The sequence below is a fragment of the Triturus cristatus genome, chromosome 6 (genome assembly GCF_964204655.1).
Source record: "Triturus cristatus chromosome 6, aTriCri1.1, whole genome shotgun sequence".
NCBI lineage: Eukaryota > Metazoa > Chordata > Amphibia > Caudata > Salamandridae > Triturus > Triturus cristatus.
Genome location: NC_140589.1, coordinates 1313150346 through 1313173939, shown reverse-complemented (window position 1 = coordinate 1313173939; position 23594 = coordinate 1313150346). Strand labels below are relative to the sequence as shown.

Below are 23594 nucleotides of genomic sequence, written 5' to 3'. Positions count from 1 at the left end.
TAAGATGAACTGTTGCTGCTAAAAGACAGAGACATTTAAAAAGGCAAATTTGTGAATACAAAATACATAGCAGGCCTTTACGGATACTGAATCATCATGAAGTGCTTGAGAAGTATTCTATCTGTTTTGCCCATTTCAGAGGTGAAAAGTATTACATTTGGTAAAAATAATGAATCGTTCTAAAGAATAAAGGGTATGTGCAGTAATAAGTAAAGTATTACGGAACTTTGAACGAGTGGGGTTTTGTTGAAAATATTTCCTCTTGGCTGTTGACTATGAGAGGGTTCTTAGGTGTCTTAGTGCCTGCAGGAGCTCAGTTTCTTAATCCCTAAAGTGCACAGCCTTCTTATCTCTGTGCAGTGGTCCTGGGCGGCTCATGTGGGTGCTCTGCGCACTTACCAAAAGCAGACATAACAAATAATAGAAATAGAGAATTTTAGAAATACCAGTGAATGTTTTCCATTTTTACAAGGATGGGGAGCCAGAGGGAGTAAAATGAGGAGAGCTGTTTTTATTTGTGCATGGGGACTTTTTGGAAGGAGAATCAATTCTTACAGATAGTCATATTTTCGTAGGGGTAGACGCGCTTGTGAATATGTTTTAGCTATGTACAGTCTGTTTGAAGTTGTGCTTTGGGACTATTTGTTTTCCGCCAAAATGTTTATAGTTCTTAGGTGACGGTTCTCTTGCGTTTGCACCCTTGGGATTTTCCATTTGATGTTTCCTGATGTTAGAGTTCTGCAAACCAATGGAGCAGCATACCCAGCAGTTGAATTACAACTTGGGGGATGGCAACAATCTGGAAACTAATGAAAAATAGAGAGTCCAAGAGTGAGCGATCCGATAAATGCTATCTTTATTAAATACATTGATACCCCCTTTTCTTATTGAAAATGAATGCTTTTATATTTTATGCTTTCTTGTGTGTTTGTGTTTTTCTTATATTTAGAGGCTTCATTCCACACATAACCTGATGGAACTTCTGGCAGCGAAACATCCAGGGATTCCTCCAACGTTGCGAGATGGACAACTTGAAGAAGAGGTAGCATTAAGTGTTTGTTTTAATTTTAATTTAGGAAATTAACTAATTGTTTCATTATATTTATCATCAGCCAATGCCTGGAACGTGCTCTTGTACAACAGGTTGTATGTTTTATTTTTTTATTGATGGTGAGGAGGACCTCTCAAAGAAATTCTGTGAATAGGGTCTGCTAGAATATACCACACACATCTGTTGCAAACTTGAACCTTGATGGGCTAATGTCAGGGTTTTAAGTGGACTGTATGATGAGTAAAAACCAATGACTATGAATCATATGTGGTTAGGTGATGCATTATTCCTCACCCTTATGCCAGACTTTTTTGTTTTTAATATATACCAAGATCGCCTATAAATAAAGATAAGTTTTTGGGTTTATCATGAGGTATTTTTAATGTAAGACCTGGATCCCTGCAACTGTCTTGAAAAAAAGAATTCCTAAGAACTCCCAACTTTGGTCGGGTCTGCTGAAGTAGTATTTCCTTACTCTGGTGTGTGGGATCGCTGAGGATAAAGCATGCCACTTTAAGTTATGGATGAGGTGACCTCTCATCCATAAATCTTGATTCCATAGGTTAGGACCCCTCACCATTGTGGTGAAAAAAATCTTCACCAAGGCCCTTTGCATATTTGAGTTTCTTTTTGTGATTTCTTTTTTAATACTCAAGTTTTAATGAATTTAAACATACAAACAAATCAGCAAAATCACGGATGGCGAATGATCATTTACATCGTCAAAATCAATGCAACCCTCAAGTCCACACCCCAGGGAATGTATGTCAACAAAAAGATATAGCAAATCATTCAATTTCCTCCACAGCGCCCAGCCATTTACCCCACACCCTCCGAAATTTCTTAGGGCATCCACGTGCCATGTATAGATCCTTTTCTTGTGTCGCGCACCAATCCACTCCTTATGCCACTTTCCCAGGTTTGGTGGATCGGGACATATCCATGCCGCCGCTATGTCGTGCTTAGCTACAACCATGGCTGTGTTAAAGAAGGTCTTGTCATTTCGGGACCCTTTTGCCCGTCCATTATCCCTAATAGGGAGTGACGTGAGACATGAGGAACTGTCCACCCCAGGACCTCTGTAAGCTCTTCCTCAGTGGCTTCCCAAAATCCCGCCAGCCGAGGACAGGACCAGACCACATGAAAAAAATCTGCTGGAGCTTGGCCGCACCTTGTTCAGGACCCGTCAGGGTGTAAACCCGCTCGGTGAAGGCGCAGTGGAGTGAGGTAAGCGGTGTGTACATAATATAATTGGAGTAGCCTAAGTTTGGCGGAGGCGGTGATTGTCTTGGGCGCCATGAGTGCATCACGCCAGTCCACCTCATCCAGGGGGCCCACCCATTCTACCCATTGATCCCTCAATTTATCCAGTGAGGTGGGAGTGTTGTTGATTATGGTGCGGTATATACGGGAGATGTCCCCCTTGCCCAAATCCCCCAACAGAGTCAGTGGGGCTGTATTCCGGGAGCCGAGTGCTGTCACTGATGTGCACGTGGAGGGCATTTCATAACTGTAAATATTTATAAAATTGGGAGGGGTGTAGGGAATAACGGGTGCGCATGTCCTGGAAGGAGAGCATATGACCTCTAACCCAAACGTCCCCAAGTTGTGTAATGCCGATAAGATCCCAGGTTTTGAACCCCCACAGGTCACTTACTTCCCGGAGCCAAGCCCCATGCCAGAGGGGTGTGCATTGGGTCAATTTACCCGACCAGCCAGTGTGGCGCAGCGATGCCCGCCAAGCCAGCAATACGGACCGCGTCACTTCTGGCAGTTGGGACGGAATGGGTCCCCCATACATCATGGCCTAGACATTAGGTAAACCCAGCTCACACAATTCCAGCCGATAGGCTGGGTCAGACCAACCCCCATTAAACCAGTCGTGGACCACCAATAGACCTGTGGCTAAAAAGAATAGGTACCGATGCGTCATTCCCGTGCCCCCATCAAAGGACGGGATCCGACATGTGGATAGAGCCAGACGTGACCTCCCACCACCCCATTGAAATTTGGTAGCTAAGCTGTCCAGTTCCTTAAACCAGGACCTAGGGAAGCAAAACGGGGTGTTTTGGAGGACATAGAGGAACCTGGGAAGGATCAACATTTTAAATAAAGCGACCCGACCCAGAGGGTTCAGGGGTACTGTCTTCCATTTTTGAAGGTCCTCTTTGGCCTTTTTTACCAGTGGGGCAACATTGAGGGACTAGCCCAGCTCTGGAAGCGGGGTAATCCATATTACCAAATACTTAAAGGAGTTGCGCCAAAGCGGTATATTGGACTGCCAATCATAACAGTCCCTTGACAGATGTAGTGGGACCAATACTGATTTCCCTGGGTTCAGTCGAAGACCTGACGTCTGCCCAAACGCCTGCAACAACCGGAGACAGTGCGGACCTGAGGAGGCGGGTTCGGCCAGAAAGAGCAAGACATCGTCCGCGTATAGCGCGATCTTGTCCGTTTCGATATTTGGCCACTCCCATCCCTTAATGCGGTCGTCAGCCCGCACCAGGGACCCCAGGAGCTCCATCGCCAGGGCAAACAGCAAGGGCGAGAGGGGACATCCTTGTCACGTACTCCTAGCAATGGGAAAGGCTTCGGACAACACACCGTTCACCAACACTCGCGCACGCGGCTGTGTATAGAGTACACGGACCAGTGCCCGGAATTGCGGCCCGAATCTCATCTCAGTCAACACGTCTTGGAGATACGCCCAATCCACCGAGTCGAAAGCTTTTTCGAAATCTATGAGGAGGAGAGCTAAATAAGGAGTGAGTAAGTGTCGATGGGCCAGAGCCAGTTGTAACCTCCGGAGGCAGTGACGGGTTGCACATTCGGGCATAAAGTCGCATTAGTCCGGGTGGACTAGCAGGGGCAGGTACGGCTTCAGTCGTTGGGCCAGGATGGTGGCATACAGTTTGACCTCCGTATTAGAGGGATATGGGACAATAGTCCACGCAGTGACGGGAGGGAGGCTTGGATTTCGGGAGGACCACAATAGTGGCAATATCCGTTTCGGACGGAGAGGAGCCCTTGTCAAGGGCTTCCTGAAAAAGGCCGGCTAGATGGGGCACAAGGATGTCACGATATGATGCATAGTATTCTTGGGGAAGGCCGTCCGGTCCAGGAGTCTTACCCGATGACGTGAGAGAAATTGCATCTTCAATTTCTTTTCTAGAGATGGGGCGGTCTAGGTCCCTCTGGGCGGCCGTCTCCAGCCAGAGGAGACCTGCGTCGCCCCTTTCGAGGAGAACGCGAAGCGATGGGTCGGGGGTTTGTGCTGCATACAAACGCCGGTAGTAGCTTGTGAACGTGCGTGCCATCGCTGAAGGGGCACTGTGCACCAAACCTTGATAGTCTACCGCTTCTGAAATTATACGATTCGCCCTGGGAAAAGTAGCTAACCTGTGCAAAATCGTGCCATTTTTGTCTCCCCAGCCGTAGATTCTTGCCACCGAAGACCTCCAGAGGAGCTTACCCGCATCTAGAGATAACTGCTTAATCTTGGTCTGGAGATGGGCTAGTTGTCTGCTTTGGGCGGCGTCCTCAGACAGGGAGAGGGATTGTTCCAAGCGAAGCGCCTGCGCTTTCCTCAGGGTAATTTCCTGTTGCTGCTCCTGCCTCCGTTTCTTAAGTTGCCCCTTCGCGATTCCCCGTATGGTTGCCTTCCCAGCCTCCCACAGGGTGCCCGGGGAGGATTTGGATCCCTCGTTGGTAAGAAAATATTGCTCAAGTTCCTTCCCTACCATCTTCTTAAATACTTTGTCTTGGAGGAACCAAGCGTTCATCCTCCACGTTTGGCGGGCTGAAGGAGGGGGAGTCCCTGTACTGAGGAGCACTGGGGAGTGGTCTGAGTTTCCCCTAGGTAGGATACGAGTATCCACGATTGTCGAGCAGCCAGTGGCGGGGAGAAAGATCACGTCTATGCGTGCCTGTGTGCGATGGGCTGCGGAGGTATGAGTAAAGTGGATGGTGCGTGGGTGCCACGTGCGCCACACATCACAGAGGCCCAACGACTCGGACTAGGTTCTCAGGTGCTTTGCTTGAGCAATACGGGCAACGGAATGAGGGCCCGTTGTGTATAAGGCCAGGAGGGAAACTGCATTGAAGTCGTCGCCCAGGACCGTGGTGCCCAAAGGGAGAGTGGTCAGATGAGCAGAGGTCTGTGCCAGTGTGGAAGTAAGCATTGAGGGGGGAGAATATACGGACATGAGGTTGAGAGGGGAGCCAGCCAGGGAACCACAAACCGCCATATATGTACCCTGAGGGTCATGGGTCCCCTGGGACAGGACAAAGGGCAAGTTGCATCTCATGATGATGGCCACCCCGCGGGAGCCTCTGGAGAAGCCGGAGTGCCGCACTCTGTCATACCCATGACGGGCAAGAAAAGGGCAGCAGTTGCCCAGGAGATGTGTTTCTTGGATGAGGAGGATGTCAATGTGGAGGCGTTGCACGTAGTGCAGGACTGCAGTACGCTTCAGCCTGTCCAGAAGACCGTTAACATTCCATGACAGAACGTGGAGAGAAGCCCTGATCGCGGTGACGTCGGTCATGGCGGGCGATGTCTGGGTCTAAGCCATGCCATCCCATGGGGTTGTGTGAGTACGTGTGGAAGCCAACATATATATGGAGGGTCGCGTGCTCTAAGAGCTAGTACAGCCCTTGAGGAAGAAGCAAGTGCCGGTCCGTGTAAGCTGAAACTACAAAACAAATAAAACAACAGAGAAAAAAACACCAATCCCGATCCACCCCCTCCCCCACACTACACTACGAGAACGGAAGCATCTGTCGACCCCCTATTTAACTAGACCAAACTAAACGCTCGGATTGGTTGTGTGGAGGACCCCTCCAGAAGAACGGATAATCAGTGCATCTGCATTAAACAATGTGAATGAACATAAGAGTCTACCAAAGGTCAGATGACCCCCCGATGAGGTACCCCTCCCCGGTGGCGGACGTACATCTGAATCTGACCCCAAGGTTATTAAAGAGTAGGGGTGCGGGAAAGGTCCGAGTCCACCTGGGCCAGCGGTAAGGACGAGCCAAGCAAGTTCTAAGTGGAGCGATGCCTATTGCGTGGTGGAGAGCCTGACTGGCTGGAGGAGTCGTGAATGTCGGGAGCCGCCACACTTAAGGATCTGAGTGCTGTTGCTTGTGATTGGCGTCCCCTGCGTCCCGGCGATCTCTGCCCCTCGGGTTGCTACCCCATGCGCTCCGGTGAGGTGTCGCGCCGGGGGCGGAGGGGGCACTCCTCCGTCAACCATGTCCATGCCGCCTGGGGTGAGTCGAAGAATTGTGTTTTGCCTTGAAAAATTACCCGGAGGCGTGCCGGGAATTGGAGCGGATATTGTAAGCTCAGGGTGCGCAGCTTTTTCTTAACTTCCATGTAGCAGCGCCGGAAGTCTTGAACTTCCCTGGTGTAGTCTGGGAATATCATAATGACGTGATTTTGGAGCTTGAGGGGACCAGCCACCCGGGCTGCCCGCAGGATGGCATCACGGTCCTTGAATTTGAGAACTTTTAATATGATGGGGCGGGGTGTGGCACCGGGAGGAGGCATGGGCGCCAGGGACCTGTGGGCTCTCTCTACAACAAACCACGTCGACAGAGCATCTCCAGGCATCCAGGACTTAAACCATTCTTCGACGAAGGTGGCCGCCTGGCCTACCTCCACCCCTTCGGGAAACCCCACCATGCGGAGGTTGTTGCGACATGCACGATTTTTCGTATCCTCAGCACGCCTGTGGAGCTCCCTGGTGTGAGTGCGAAGGTGGGCTACTTGTTCCTTGAGCTGTGAGATGTCGTCCTCGGCCGTGGATATGCGGGATTCGACTTCCGTCAGCCGCGCGGTGGCGTTGCGAAGGTCCTGCCTGAGGAGGGACACGTCTATCTTGATTTCCCCAATCTTCCCCTCAACGGACGCTTGTGAGGCACTGATAGCCTGGAGGATGATGTCAAGATCTCTGTCCTGGGGGGGAGGCCCCCCCGCAGCCCTCCCAGAAGGGTCTGGCTCGGAGGTGGTAAACCGGTCCATTTTGTCTGCGTGGGAGCCGGTGTAGACTTGGAGCCCCTACCCCTTCCCATGACCGGGGGTACATCTCAGTGTCGCTGCGGCCGCGGGGAACCAGGGGGGGCGGGAGGTCGGCATGGGGGCCAAAGACCCGTGGAGGCGTGGACTGTCCGTGAGCAAATCAGAGGCCGCACACTGTGCGAATATTCGGAGGACAGCGTCCACTGTAGGGACACGGCACCAGCAGCGCCGACCGCAGGTCCGGGGGGGGAGAGCCCGGGAAGCCAGCAGAGCCCCAGGAGCCCAAACCTGTGCCCCTGAGCAGTCCCCGGTATCTCCGGTGTCATCCCTCAGAAGACGGGGCCTCCAGACAGCAAGGGACCAACCAGCCCAGGAGGCCCAAACTGACAAATGACCGGAGGACACCCGCAACTGAGCTCTCCACCGCCATCCAGTGTGATGGCGAGAACGCCCTTCCCTAAGGGCTGGGCCCAAGGCTTCGGGATCGTGTGCGGACCAACCTCCTCAATGTCTGAGGTCCGCAACTCGCCGCATGGGAACAGGGGCGGGTGGGGGCACGAACGCACCCAGTGGCCCAGCTGATAGGGGATCAATCCGTCTGAGGCCTCGTGCGGGGAGCGCCCTCCCCCACCTGGCAAGATGGCCGAATGTTCCTGCCGCGGGCCAGGCCCCAACAACACCACTGTCCAGGCCCCCACGAATTTCGGCTCCACAGAACCGGGAAAGGGGGGGCCCCACTCAGGTCCAGAGCAAGAGAGATGCAGGGGAGGGGGGGCCCGCTCGCCACTGCCTGACAGTGCAGACGATCCCCGCCTCAGATACTAAAGGGGGGGGAAATCAACCCCGGACTCGCAGAAGATTCAACCAGGCAGCGGCGGGCCCGACCCAGTGCCACCACCTCTGCGGGTCCAACCGCCAGCCCAGCTGCCTCGGGCACCCCGGTCAGGCCCCACAGTCAGCCCCGGTACAGGTTGAAGGGACAGAGGGCCCCACAGAGCCCAGCGAGTGGTGACTGGGTGGGGGGCGAGTATCCCACACCCGCTCTGCTGCCCGAGATGACAGCCGGTCCCCCCACTCACCGCAAGGATCCGCAGCAAGGCCCACGGTCAGAGGCCCGCCCAGCCTTGCGTTCCGTATGCCTTCTTCGCCGCTACCATCCCCGCTTCCCAGAAGCCAGCCGACGTGCTGGCCGATCAGACGTCGGAGGCCTCAAAACACTACAGGGCCGATCCTGCCCTTCGAATGCGGGTCTGACATGGAACAGGAGCAGCAGTAGCCGCCCGGTCCCCTCAGGCGTCGCCAGTCGCACGGCCCTCTCCAGCACCACCAATCACCCGGTGCCTTGGCCCCGCTGACCAGGGGCCGCACACATGGGGACCGACAGGCCGTGGACCACTGGAGGCCACAGAAACCCAGCACCGGCACTGAAACACGTGAGGGGGAGCGCCACCGGCCGGGGAACACACAACGACCAGGAAAGGGTTCCGGATGGGCGCTGGATTCAAGGCGGATGACGGAGGGGTCCGGAGCACTCTTAGAGTGCGACCGCCATCTTGACGCTTTAGGCCACGCCCTCTCTTTTTGCATTTTCATTGTTATGTATTTGTACATATAAAGTTTTAATAATAACAACATTCTGGTGACTTAATTGCCAAAGGTTTGAAGATATGAGGGATGTACATGTTAGATAATTTATAAGAGTTTCATCTGAATACAGTTGATGATTCTCCTGTCCAGATAGTAACATTCACAAATGTGGCACAATTTGCTGTTTGAGAAACCACACCTAACAATCCGTTACTGCCTTATTTGATTAAAATATGAAAACAGAAGTATGGCAAACAAGTTATTAAGTGAAGTTGTGCTCAAAGATGGATTTAAACCATTTCTTACATTACTTATTTTTTGGATGTTTTCCTTAACGTTTCTTTATTGCAGTCCTGCCTCTTTTTCTCCTTTTTAGAGAATCTTGGTTTGATTCTTTATTGGAAGGTCCCGGCTGTTGGTTAAGTGGACTTAACATCTGTTGTTTGCATAGAATTGTGCTTTTATACAGGAGCCATTGGCAGATGCGCACTCTGTTACACCTGCAACGAGCATATACTTACTTCCCATACCTTAGTGCTTTGCTTCCTCTCCTGGTGAGGACACATTTTCACAGCCCTTTCCCCACAGCTCCCAACTGTTTCTGATCCCCCCTCAGACATTGATTATGCTTCCAAGCTTAGCTTCATCGCCCAGTGCAATGGGCATTTGACAGTAACTATATTTTGTTAACAAATTTGGAACAGTTACATTTCTGCTTTTTTGTCAAGGATATGTCCTTCAAACTCTTGATGTATCACTATAGGGTGCAGAAGTGTAAGACAGTTTCTTTTGTATGCAGGCGAAGCAGCTTAAACAGCATTACATGAGTAAATCTAATGCAGAAGTTTCTGAGGCCTATCAGGCATTGCAGCCTGTGCTACAGAACATCCGTGAGCTTCAAAGAAAGGCAAGTATCTCCAGCCCTTTAATTTTCTTAAGTTATACCTTTAACTGTTATATTTTGTGTTTCTCTATTTCTTTTTTTTTCCTCACTTTCAAAGTTTGTCTCACTCAGTCTGTTGTGCTCGCGTATGCCAAAATGTGTACATTGTTTATAAAATTGTTATGGATGTTGTCCTCAACAACAGAACTAATGGCATGTGTCACAACAGTTGCATGGTGTATTAGAGTACAGATGCACCTGCCATTTTGGCAGCACTGCAGCAAGTGCCCTTCATGATCATGGAAAGAGGATATTGTTGTGTGATATATGTAGAGTTTTGATTCACCATGTCTTTTTAACTTACTTTTGAAATGCCTTCTCTCCTTCCTTCATATTGTTTCTCCTTTCTGTCATTCTTTATAGATCCATTTGACTTATCTGATAGAGACACCTAGCCGCAGATTCCTTAACTTAGAATAACCCCAGGCATCAGACTGGATCCAGAACTTTTTTGCAGCAGCACCTCTGCGCGCCAGGGGACGCGCCACACGACCCTGCCCTGATGTCGTCCACGTACGTGACGCCAGCGAGGTCATATAAGTTCCTCCCGGCACGCTGACGTCAGTTTCCTTCATTTCCGCGTGCAACGCGGATCCGGAGTGAGCGGTTCCTCTGGCCTGATTTGTCCTCCTTGTCGACGCTTTGCATCAGGAACAGTGTGCGATGCCTTCGGGCTTTAAAACTTGTAATTCCTGTTCACAGCAGATGTCCACGACGGACCCGCATCTTATTTGTATGTGGTGTCTGGGCGAGCACCATGGCTCCACGGACTGCGAAGCCTGCCAACACCTGAAGCCGAAGTCTTGGCGGGGGCGCCGTATGAAGCTTCTCTCAGCATGGCTGTCGCGGTCGGAGTCGTTTCGCCCCCCGGCCTCTTGATCAACGGCAAGTTCCTCTACTGTCCGGTTCCGCCGTCGTTCGCCCTCCGTGGTCAGGGGCCGTCGTTCGCCACTTGGTAAGTCGAGGCGCTTGTCACCTAGGTCTTCGACCTCCCCTTCTTCTGTTGTCAGGTGCACTGGTTCCCGGAACATTCCGGACATGCGCTCCCGACAGTCTCCCCCCCTCTATCCGCCCTTTCCGGATGTTGGGGCGACTCGGGCCCAGATGGAGGTATATGCCGCGGCTCTACAGGCCTCCCTTGGGTCCTCTCCCGTTCCTGGGGCGTCCTCGGGGCCTCCGCTTCTTGTGGGATCTCCGACGGACTCGCGGCAGGTTCGCCCCCGGCGCCAATTGAGCCTTTGCCCCCCAGGAACGTCGGCGATGTGGTGTCGTTAGGGCACGGCCCGGTTGGGTCTCCCTCTACGGTCCATGTGGAGTCGTTAGGGCGCGGCCCACCTGGGTCCCCCTCTATGACCCACGGCGCCTCTGCCGCTTAGCCCCGCTGGGCTCCCTGTGGCACCGCTGGTGGTTGCCGGTGCTCATAGCCCTGCCTTGAGCACACCCCGGACCTCCGGGCAGGTGGTCGCCTGTCCGGAGCCGGGGTTGGCGCCGTACCGGTGCCAGAGGCTCGACTCTGCTTCTTTCTCCGGAGCCGGAGCCTGTCATGCCTTGCCAGCTCCACCGCCTTCTCCTTCTTCGGAAGGGGAGCTTGTCATAGTTTCGGCGCCGGACGGCACCGACTCGACGCCAGATGCAGTCGAGTCGGCGACTGACTAGGCACGGTCGGCGCCAACACGCGTCGTTTTGGCGCCGTGTCGACGCCGAGTTGTGGACTCTTCTCTAGAGGCCTCTGGAGACAGTTCGGCACCGCCCTCTTGCCCGGCGTCGCCGGAGGTATTGTTGCCAGTGCCCCCTCCCCAGGAGCTCCATCAGGATCCTCATTCTTCAATGGGGCTCCCTTATGTGGGGCATTGGTCGCACCCTCAGTGTCTTGGGAGGGTCAGCTTACAACCCTCCCCCACTGATGAGTTGTTGTCCCCTCCTCGGAGGGCTACCGAGGCTGTTGCAGCTTTTTTGAGAGTGGTCACATTGGCCACCTGCATTTTAAACATGCAACCCCCTTCTGCCCCCTTGTCTGTGGACCCCTTGCTTGAGGTCCTTCACTGTGGGTCCGGTAATGTGGAGCCGCTTCTGCCCTTTGAGGCTTCTCTTTATGATACCCTTTTGAGTACCTGGGTCCGGCCTGCTTCAGGTAACCCGGTGGTCAGTTTTGCAACGCCACCGTCCAGCTCCGCATGATCCTGTTTGTCTTTTTGTGCACCCTGATGTGCAAGGGTTTGTGTTGCAGACTGCCTTTCCTTCCCTGCCCTCTCTAACGTTTCCTCCCTCTCGGGAGTCCAGATGGCTTGAGTCATGGGGTAGGAACATCTTTGCATCCACTAGTGCGGTCCTACGGTCCTTAAATACAGTGTGTGTTTTGGCTCGGGCTACCTCTGCCCTGTGGGACTCTGCAGAGTCTTTGCTTTCTGCCACCTCTGAAGGTGCTCGCGTTGAGCTCCTTCGCCTCCTCCGTGATGGCCGCGACCTTGCCGAATTTACAATCCGCTCAGCCTTAGATACTGCGGATTCTTTGGGCCAAGCTATGGCGGGCTCTGTTGCCTTAAGGCGTCACGCTTGGTTTCGAGATAGCGTCTTCCCTGAAAATATCCGGGAGCGACTGGTTGACTTACCCTTTGATGGGGTTTTGCTGATTGATGCTCACGCCGAGTCGGCGGTTCACCGGCTCCTTGCGGGCTTTCGTCCTCCCACTTAGGTCTTCTTAGGCCTATCTTCCATGGTGGTTCTTTTTCATTTTGCATCCTTTAGATGCGCTCTGTGTTTAACATGGGCTGTGTGCATTATGTCTTCTTTTTCTGTGGTCAAGGGTGATTACCCTTTTATTGTCATCCCTTGGATGCGTTTTGCTTTGAGCTGCCTGTTGGCCTGCTGTGCCCGTGTTCCACAGGTTGCTGTGTCTGGTCCTCTGACTGTGGTATTGAGCCGGTGGCTCAGCTCGGTAATGTCATACGGCTCGGAACTCATGTTCACTCCATGTGTCGCCTGGTGGTCCGTTGTATGGTGTTCTATGTTTTTTCCTGGGGCCATCTGCTTACGCCATGGTCATCCACCTCCTTGGGAGGTTTCATGGTCTCCTCTTCAACAACGGCTCCTACCTGCCCTTACTGTGCTAGGTATAATCCGGTATGGACATGTTCTTGCTCCTGGCTAGCTCTGTCTCTACATAATTATATGTTTATACATTCTGTATACATGCCGGTTGTCTTGGTATTCCTCTTCCTATGTCGCCACCTCTTTCGAGGCTGCAAGGTCCGGACCAATATCTCCATGTGTGGGGGAGCTTTTCTAAGTTGTTGCAAGTTGCCCATAGGTTCCTCCTTGCGTCTGCTTACTGGGATAATTTCCCAATTTGACATATGCTCCCTTTTTTGGTGTTCGACGCTGTACGTGTCTTTTCAGGAGTGTTGGTCTCGGAAGCTGAGACTCTTCCCACCATTCGTTAACTTGGTGTTTTTTGGCCACTTCCTTCGGATATGCCTTTTTTCCACGTTTTCACATACTATTGTTAAAGCTACGCCTGCGGGACAGCTCTATTGTGGGTTGTTTCTCACTTTGGCTTCATATTGCCCGGTCGGGCACTCTTATGCTTCTTGTGTAAGCCACTTGAAGGTCTCTATGGCTGTTTGCCTTCTGCATATTTCTACCTGCTTCGGCGGGTTTAGAATTGATGCTAAGTGCCCCTAATTACTCTTTTTGGAGATTGTGTGGGCACTTGGCATGTTTCCTGTCCCGCCGGCTATTCCTAACGCATTGCTCAGGTTCTAGCTCATGCCTTTGAGCTCTTGACACCGACTCCTTCGACTTCCTTCTATAGGCTAGTCTGTTAGGCTGGTTGCATCTCTTCAAGTTCATTTCGAGCTTGGATCGATGTACTCATCGGGTGCCATTAAGCGGAGAGTGGTCCTTCTTCCCCTCTCTCTCTCTCTCCTCTGGTATAGGGCTCAGGCCGTTCTACCTGTCTTGCGGGTATGGTGTGGCGCCATTCGGGCGTTTTTAGGATATCTTCTATCCTGTTATGTCTGCTCTTTCGAGCTGCTTGGGTTGCTGTCTGGCTGTTCCACCACAGCTTTTTCGCCCTTTATCCGTCACTCTGTTGCCGGATTGGATGCTTGGCGCTTTCTGTTGTTCTCTCGCAGACGCACCCCCCTTTTGGGGTACAGTTGTGGTATCTATTCTAAGTTAAGGAATCTGCGGATAGATGTCTCTATCAGATGTACGAGTTACCTACCTTCGGTAACGATGTATCTGGTAGAGACGTTGTCTAGCCGCAGATTCCTTAACGCCCACCCAGTCTCCCCGTTCTGCAAGGACCTTGTTGAGTGGTTTTCTCCACTGGCCTCTTCAGTTGCCATTGGGTTCTCTCTCAAACGGGTTTGGATTGTTGCACTCCCCTGAGTGTTTTCATATACAGTTAACCTCTGCTGAGGGGCTTCTTTCCTGTGATATGGTGCGTTTTGATTCACAAGGAGATTCGTTTTCCTCTCCAGTTACCTTCCCTTCCTTCCGTCTTCTCTAATAACTCGGGGTCCTGGTCCCCTCGTGGTCATCCTCTTTGAGCGTCGGTTGTGCTCTGTTTCCAACGTCCGTTCATATAGGGAAAAGGCCAGCCTTTTCATACCTTCCTACAGTGGACTGTCTGTGTTCCGTTATTACTAGACGGCACAGTTCTACATGGCACTATCAGTCTATTTCTGTCTGTTGAGATGTTCTTCCCTGGTTGCACTCGGGTCTTCGCTTAGCTAGGGGGGCTCTTTCTCACAGCTTCCACTTATATGTAGGCAGTGTCTAATTCTGTCTTTTACGATGGTGTCTTCTACCATCCTCCTTTATTCATGGATTTTCATCCCTCACACACTTTTCCCATACTTTCACAGTTTTTTGTTGGTGGCTCCACGTTGTGCCGCGGAAAAGTTTCTCCGAAGAAAACTGACGTCAGCGTGCCGGGAGGGACTTATATGACCTCGCTGACGTCACGTACGTGGACGACGTCAGGGCGGGGTTGTGTGGCGCCATCCCCCGGCGCGCAGAGGTGCTGCTGCAAAAAAGTTCCGGATCCAGTCTGACGCCTGGGGATATTCTAAGTTAAGGAATCTGCGGCTAGACAACGTCTCTACCAGATACATCGTTACCGAAGGTAAGTAACTCGTACATTATCTCCACTTTTCATCCATTCTTCTTCCTCTTCTTAACCCCTTTTTGTTCCTTCCCTTATCCCCTTCCTGTCTCTCTTCTTGCTTCTTTGTTTCACCTCTCCTTTCTTCAATTCTTCCTTCTTCTATTCCCTTATTTATATCTTGCATTTTCCATTTCTCTTTCTTCCCTTATGTTTCTCTTTCTCTCATAGTTTTCTTTAGTTAATTATTTCATTTCGTTTCTATCACTTCTCTTCATATGCATTTCTTATTCCTTCTTGTACATAGATTCATCCCGGTTCCCCCTGGTGGATGGACGTAATCCAGCATGGAATACAGTATGCTATTGATGAGGAACTTGTGCAGCGTATTCAGAATGAACTAACCAGCAGCTACAAGCAACAAACCAATAAACTCTCCATGGCAGAGAAGTAAGGATCAAAGGATCAAGTTCTATCCCTAATGCTATAATGCTCGTCTAAGTCAAATCTGCTATGTGCAGCATTTGCACTGAGGTTATGCTTAGCATGATGCAGAGGCTTTAGAGGCAGTCGAGTATCTGTTAAAATCTATATATCGACTTCAAAGACCAAATCTAAAAGTACATTTTGCCTTAAGAAAAGGATCAAATGTGGGACTTGCCTATCAGCTTACCCTTATTGTACAGGGTGCATCCTAGGCATGAATGCCTCACACCTTGCAAGTGAAACAACACCTGGATACCGGATGCACAGCTGTGGTGGATGAAGAACACACATAAATACTGTATATTAAACAGAACAAACTGTCATCATAAGAACAAGACGTTCTACATCACATATTCTAATTTCACACGAATTATGCTCTTTTAATTCTTGAGCTATAGACAATCCAAATGAAAATCCAATAAAATTCGTTAATGAACAGAACTAATATTCAAGTCCTTCAGAAAACATGTCAGTGATGAATCCTGAATAATTAACATTAAAGCATCAACAAAACGATTATATCACAGAAGGATTTGACGTTGTTGTGGTCCATGCCCAATGCATTTCGGGATTACCCAGAATCCCTTCTTCAGGGGCCTGTATTGAAAAAAAGTTGAATAAAGAAAAAGCTATACACTACATTTTGAAATGATAAATGTATCTAGACAGAACAAGGTGAACCAAAGATACATCCAACAACGCCAGAGTAATGAAAACACACCTGTACGTGTGCAAGTCCAGACAATTATCAACAACTAGGGGAAATATGAAAACTGAGAATAAAAATTGTGAAACAAAAAAAAGGAGAAAACAAACAGAAGAAAAAGACCAATAACACCCACACCCTTAGTGCGCTGGCAAGTAATGTGAACGAGAAACACAGAGAAAAATCGTGCTAAATAAACAGTCCTTACTTCACAACGTTAAGACCTCGTATATTGATGCTGATCGCAGAAGTGGATATCCACTCTAATTCACAATAAAAAGAAACCAAAGTTGGTGCTCAGATGATGTCACCTAAATAAACCCAGATGAAGTAAACCAATACTCATATTTGGTACTCACTATAGAGAACGTGCACGAGAACTCCTTATTAATGATGTGCGATTTGCAAAAACTGCAGCTGGTATGCTGAAACACGAACACATGAAACTCGAAACATTACCAATCATGAAACATAAATCATGAATCATAAAGGTGGGGCAATCGTGATTATGGATACCACCACTTATTGGGCAGAATGTTTGAGACAGCTCAATGATGGTCGTTCGTATCGTTTACTGAGTGAGGACCCCACCAAAAGATTGCAACTGGAGATTAAGATTCTTGTAAATGAAGCTAGTAACAACGGCTGGATCACAGCTAATGAGGCACTTTATCTGGTTAAAACCTTTCCTATTGTGCCTTATTTTTATATTCTTCCTAAGGTGCACAAGAACTTACATCCTCCACCTGGTCGCCCCATAGTCTCTGGTTTAGGATCCTTATTTGGAACCTTTATCTGCTTTTTCTGATCACTTCTTACGTCCCTTGGTTGCCAAAATGCCCACATATCTTAAGGACACTGAAGATATTCTTATCTTGATTAAGGATTTGACCTTTGACCCTGAGACTGAGTATCCTGTCTCGTTTGATGTAGAATCACTTTATACTTGCATTCCACAGGATGAAACGTTATCTGTCATCGAGACTCTCCTGTTGGATAATCCTCCTGATTCAATCACTCCGGTTTCCTTTATTATTTCTTGTGCTAAAATGGCAATGAAAGAAAACTTTTTCCAATTTGAGGAACGGTTGTTCCTCCAGGTGTCTGGTACATCGATGGGGAGCATTTTTGCTCCCAGTCTGGCAAATTTGTATGTCCACGTGTTTGAGCAAAAATACATCTTCAGTATCAATAATCCATACAGAACTCAGATACGTGTGTGGAAAAGATACATTGACGATGTTTTTGTATTATGGCATGGCTCTTTGTCTTCTCTTCTCGAATTCAAAATCTGGCTGAACAACTGCAATGCCTTTTTAAAATTCACCTGTGAGTATTCTAAAATTCATCTACCTTTCTTGGACATCTTGATTACACCTTGTGAAGGCGGTCTTAGCACTGAACTATACAGAAAACCATTGGCTAAAAATGCTCTTTTGGAAAATGGTAGTTACCATCCACAAGCTTTGCGTGACAATTTGCCTTTTGGCCAGTTTTTACGCCTTAAAAGGAATTGCTCTTCTATTGAGAAATATCAGGAACATGCCCAGAATCTGTCTAAACAACTTCTATCCAGACAATACCCGAAGAAATTGGTGAGAAGAGCCTCCAAACGGGCTTCTAACAACAATCGTGAGGCTTTACTAGAACCCAAATTTGTAAAGGATACAACGAAGAGATTGATTTGTGTACACACCTTTTGCAAGTTTTCTAATCAAATTAAAAAGACAATTCTGACAAACTGGAAAATCTTGAATATAGGTGAAGAAACATTACCAAGACCTCTGTTTGCATTTAAACGCAGTAGCAACATCAGAGATCGGTTGGTACATACTCGCCCTCGGATCCATAAGAAAGAAACACAAGACACTTTATGGGGATTGACGCCAGTCCTAGGACATCATCCCAGTGGGTCTTGTGCATCCTGCTGTCATACATCTATAACCAAAGAGATTGACATAGGCTCATCTAGACCATGGGTCCTCAACTGTCATACGAATTGTAACAGTACTAATTTGATCTATATGATCACATGCCCCTGCCCATTACGGTATGTAGGGATGACGACCCGTCGGGTTAAAACCCGCATCTTAGAACATAAGAGTACCATTCGTTGTGGTAGGGCCTCTACCAAATTGACCAACCACTTTCTCACAGCTAAACATGCTCCTAGTGATCTTGAGTGGACAGTTCTTGAGAAACCCTTCATTCCACCTCACCTTACTGACAGTACTTCTTTTTTGTTTAAGCGTGAGCAATGGTGGGTACACAAATTACTTTCAGACACCAGTGGTTTAAACGATGATATTCCATGGTGGTTGTTATGAGCACTTTACCTTGCTGTGGATTAATTTTATCTTGATCAGATTCCGGTTGACATTTGAGTATTGTTAACATTTATCTGTCAGTTATATCTTTGTGGTTTAACAATTCAAACTTCCCTGGCATATGTTACCTCTTGAGCGTGTCCTTTCTTTTGTAAGCCTAAGGTTTTTTAACCTTATATAGGGGTTTTCCCACGTCCTATAACTGCTTCATTTTTTATGCACTTGGATTTATCCTTGAACACGCATGAGTGCAATTCTCCTTGAATGCCTCTGGTATCGTTGGTTCATCGGTGTTTCACCAGTGCGCATGCGCATTACTCATTAGATCAGCGCATGCTCACAGAGTAAGTGGTTTTGCCGATTTAGCTTCAAGGAAGTTTTCCTTATTTCTTGATCGCGTTTGATATCTAAACTATGTTTTGCCCGCAATTTGGGTACCGATATAATTATGATCCACTTCAACATGGGTATTAATGCGTACATATTCGTCATCGGAGACGTTTTCCAAGGTGCATTCTGATTGGTCAGTGTTTTCCGAGATTGGATTTTTAAACGAGAGGACGCCTGGCCGCGGTACCTCCGGCTTCAGGCTCACAGCTACGCCGGTTCACCGACGGATTGGTAAGCCTCTCTAGATCGTTCCCGCTTTGTTGCGGTGTTTCAGCGTTTGTTTGTACTTTCTCTTAATTTTAGACTATGAAGCTATATATTGATCTCTGCTTCACCGGTCTTGAGACATTGCCTATAGGGCATTATGTACAAACAATATCAGGCTTTATCTTTGAGTGTGTTCTTTTGGCTTTGCCAAACAAACCACCTTGATGTTGGGTATGCACTTTTATATTCATATGTTACTATGATTGTAACAGTGTTTTATACAGCATACTGGGAGTTCAGACTCCAGTTTTGACTTCAATTTGTATATGTGTGTTGTGTTCACCATGTTCTTCCCCAAAGTAGATATTTACCATGAAGGTTCAATCGTCAGTCTCCTCTTTGGCTTTTAGTTAGTCTCAAGCATGCTTTGTTAAGGGCGAACAGCAGAATTGGTGTGCCAATTCCCCTTGAAATATGCATGACATGTGTATCTCGAAATACTGAGAATCACCGTATTTTTCAGAGCGGTGTTCCTTTCCTGAGCGGTTGCCAGGTGGAGGTCGGTGACTCACCCAGTTCTTACGGGTGAGCCTATTTTACTTTATTTAGTTTTCTTCTCCTTTTTTTGTGATTTTGGTTTTGTGCATCATTATCTTTGTTGTACTAATACCAAGTAATGTTACATTTGTGTTTAGGTGAAGGTGAAACACACCAATTTTGGACACATGAAGAGTCTTTGTGTTTCATTCGTATCCTTTTGTGTGTGGGTTCCACACAGTTGTATTTTTGTAGTAGCATGATTGGTCCTGATGAAAGCCTAGCCTTCTCATAGGCGTTATGGCTGAAACATGTTGACCAAGAAATATTATTCAATCACCACGGTTCATGACTTTTGACTGGTGGTGGACACTATTTTTAATCCTGGTCGTGAACGGCTGCCAGTAAAGTCTTTTTGTTGTTCTTGAACTAGTTTTAACTTTACAGTTTTCACATAACCTGTTTTTCACCAGCACGGCACCCCTCACTTACATTAGTAGCTCATCACTTGTGGATTTATAACATCCTTTACCATATTTCAAAACATCCCTGAGCTCCTCCCTCTCAGAGAGGGTGTTGTAGCCCCAAGAGGAACTAGGTTTTTCCTCTGGAAGGAGAATCCCAAATGATGAAGCATGTCACCTATGGTGAGTGAGGGATTTCGTCCTATATAGGGATATGCCCTTAGAAGTATCTATTGGGCTTAGAGTGTTTCTGTACTTCACTTCCTTTACCCATTTGTAATTTTTTATTTCATTATATTGTTAGACCTCAGGGTTTTGTACTGTTGCTGATTTTATTGTTGGGGAATAAACCCTGTGTGGTCTTTAAACTTCCCTAGGACCCTCTGGCTTTGAACCGTTATTGTTATTGTTCTTCATCTACCACAGCTGTGCATCCGGTATCCAGGTGTTGTTTCACCTGCTTTTTTGAATTGTGTTTAAGGTTGGCTACCTTTTCCGGTTTGCATGCATTAATTGTTTTACATTGGTTGTGAATTCTGTTAACATTACTGATATAAGGAGTTCTCTTGTTTATTTTGCTGTGCGCTGACTTACTGTGAATTTCATATGCCTCACACCTTGGCCACAATAATAAGAATTTTATAATTCATAAATCTTCCTCTTGCCCCACTCGCAACAGCCTTACAGAAGATCTTACACCTAAACTTCTGTAGCTCTGTGACATTACAGATGCAGCATGACTGCACAGAAATAGCAAGGGCATTTTACTTGATATCTTTGACAAATTTGTTTAATTTTCCTTCGTATCCCAACTGATTTGCCTTGCTTGTTGGCTACAGAACTTACTGAATTAAATATACTGATCTTGGAAGCCATCAGCCCAGTTTTTTTCATAATCTAGGAACAGCCCCTGACCGACTCTCCACACCATTGTATTCCATATAGCTTATCTTTGACAATTTAGCCATCATTTTTCCCGTAATCACCGTAATTTGTCTCTAATTTTCCCCCGTGTCTCTGTGGGTGTATTAGCTTTTTCCAAAACTATTGCATTACTTTTCTCGCTTTGTCGTTTAGCATTAGAATAGGCATTCAGCCAATATCTATTTATATAAGCTATTGTGAAAGTTAACAACTACAAAGATGGGCTGAGGTGCCTGGGATTGTATTATCCCGTGGAATCCTATGAGCTTTTGAAAGTTAGATCCTATGCCTCCGTTACACCAGATTGCTTTATCAACGTATTTTGAAGTCCATCGTACCGTTCCAAAAAAGGATTGCAAACCAATTTATGTCAAGATCCAGAATTCTATCAAATAATATACTTGTTCTGCATTTATACAGTCAATATTGTTTTTATTCACATTGCCTTTAAGATGCAAAACGTGCTAAGTGATTAATGCTAAATAACCATAATCTAATTTTCATGGTCCATCAGGTTACCTCTCTAGGCGTTTGACCTTTTTTCTCCCTAAAGCCATAGCTCCTTGAGATTAATCGCTCATCTATGACCCCGCTCTGTTATATAGCTGTGGCATTGTTTTCTTTGTTAGCAGGAGACCAGAGCATCTGTTGAAGTCCTTAGCAAAAAGGATAACCTACGCACATGCATGACTTAGTCAAAACGATGATTCAGTGTCACCGGCAAATATGCTATCTGCTTTGATTTCCTCAGCCTGTTTATCCTGTAAATGGATTGTGACACTGTGGTTCATTGTCTTTAATTCAACATCCTCCAAATGGTAATTTGGGTTATAATGTGAAGGGGACTTGCAGCAATCAAGACCTTTGGCTGTGCATGTGGAATGGCTTTTTGTAATTTTTGCTGACTCTATCAGTTCCATAGTATGGTAATGTGGAGGAGTCCATCCACTGTAAGTACCAGAATTAACAAGCAGGACACTTCCCAATAACACGATTAACTATTTGATTCCCACAAGATATTTTTACTCTTCAAGATGTTTGAATAGTTTGCTAATGTTCTGGTAATGTGCTTTCATCTTTTCACGAGACCCAGCAGTACCCCACACAATCCATTCATCTACATTATAATTAAATGAACCACATTCATGTATGCTTCAATGTCTTGTGTTTGATGTTTCCCATTTTTTTCTAGGTTTCGTGATTGTAGAGGTCTACGGTTCTTGATAACAACTCAAATGGATGAACTGAAGAAAATCCAAAAGCTTGTAAGGGATGCTGTGAAAGATCTAGAGGGCCCTCCATCCCAAGAGGTCATCCAAGCAGCCACCATCTGTCACCTACGACCCGCCAGGCTCCCTCTCAACAAGTATGTTGTGCTTTCTTTCTCTATATCCCAGAACTGAATTCAAACAGAAAAAAACCTGTTTTAATTCTAACTGCGTAATGGGCGGCTCATTTTTACATTCCTACTACAATATACAGTATGGTTTTTCAGATCGCACAACCAACGAACAAATAGCATATTATTGTATAAATGTAGAACTAATCTCAGCATATTATAAACAGTGAAACATATTTAAGAGACTCAATAAGAAGTTAACCCTTTTCGGTTATTTTAGCTTTTGTCCGAGAGACGTTTGTGTCATAAGATTGCATCCTTGTTCAGAGTTTCATTACACAAAAGAAAGGAGTTGTCTTTGAAAACTCAGTAAACTTGTGGTATGGATAAAAAAGGAGGCTTTAAGGATGCTTCCTCTTCACAAGATCATACCTGTGCTGCATCAAGGGGCTAGACATTTGCAATAGATCTTCAGGGTGCATGCTTTTGCATTTCATTGTATTTGCAAGAAAAAATTTAAAGTTTCTCTGTTTTTCTTAGCTAAGCAGCACTGTGGGTACAAACTTCTGCTCCCTTTGCCTAAAATAGGTCCTCAAGTGGCTCTTGAAATGCAAGCAGTGCTTCTCAAACTGAAGAAAATATGTATCTGTGACTGGACAATTGCCTAAAAAATAATAATTTTGTTTCAGTAAATCTCAGAGGACTTTCATATGACAGTAATGTTTATAGAAGATTTAGGGCTTCAGCTTAACCTCAGCAAAATCAATTGCATAGACAAAATGTTTAGTATTGAATTTATAGTTTACTTTACAGCACACCACATATCTTCTCTGCTGTGATGTGGCGTTATGCATTTGTATTCTTCCAAATTGGGGAGAGGAGGAGGGTCACAGCAACCTCTGGGTACTTAATACAGTTCGTCTGACCATAAAGTATTTTAGACCATCATTCACTGTCATTCCATTCTAGTTAAGCCTTACAACAAAACTGAATATATTACCTGAACAAGTAAAGAAAGGCAATATTAGGTACCTTGCCTACCAAACAGTTGGACACTAACTTGCAGTGAGGCAACCTTTAATAACGACAGTACTTCTTTAAGTAATTTAAGATGTGGAAGCTTGAGTAGAGTTTTTACAAGAACATAACAAGTTTTAAAGGACAAGGTAATGCCCTTTTACCATTTTACAAAACCTGTACCCTACTACAAAGAACTCTTTCTACACTCTTGATGTGAAGCGTTTTGTGCAGTTTTCTGAATAACGCTAAAGGCATTAGAAAATGTACTCAGCTGTTTGTTAAATAGGAGCTAATTTGCACAGCTACCTGAACTGTCCATTGAGTGGCAAGATTGTTTTATGTAGAATCATCTGTTACCAAAAAGATAACAAGCCTCTTCCTGAGAAACTAATCGCTTATTCCATAGGGGAATGACTGCTGGAACAGTACTGTTATAAAATGTTCCCATTAGTGAAATTTGTTGTCTCCCTTCAAA

At 47.1% G+C, this 23594-nt stretch overlaps 1 protein-coding gene across 1 annotated transcript in view; it reads left to right on the top strand.

Annotated features, from left to right (window-relative positions):
* SHPRH (SNF2 histone linker PHD RING helicase) overlaps positions 1-23594 on the top strand; it is a 763974-nt gene that overhangs the window by 439745 nt on the left and 300635 nt on the right. Inside the window, exons 16-19 of the mRNA XM_085612283.1 lie at positions 950-1042; positions 9466-9573; positions 15027-15169; positions 21953-22126. Coding sequence (XP_085468409.1) covers positions 950-1042; positions 9466-9573; positions 15027-15169; positions 21953-22126 — 518 coding nt within the window. The remainder of the gene's footprint in view (positions 1-949; positions 1043-9465; positions 9574-15026; positions 15170-21952; positions 22127-23594) is intronic.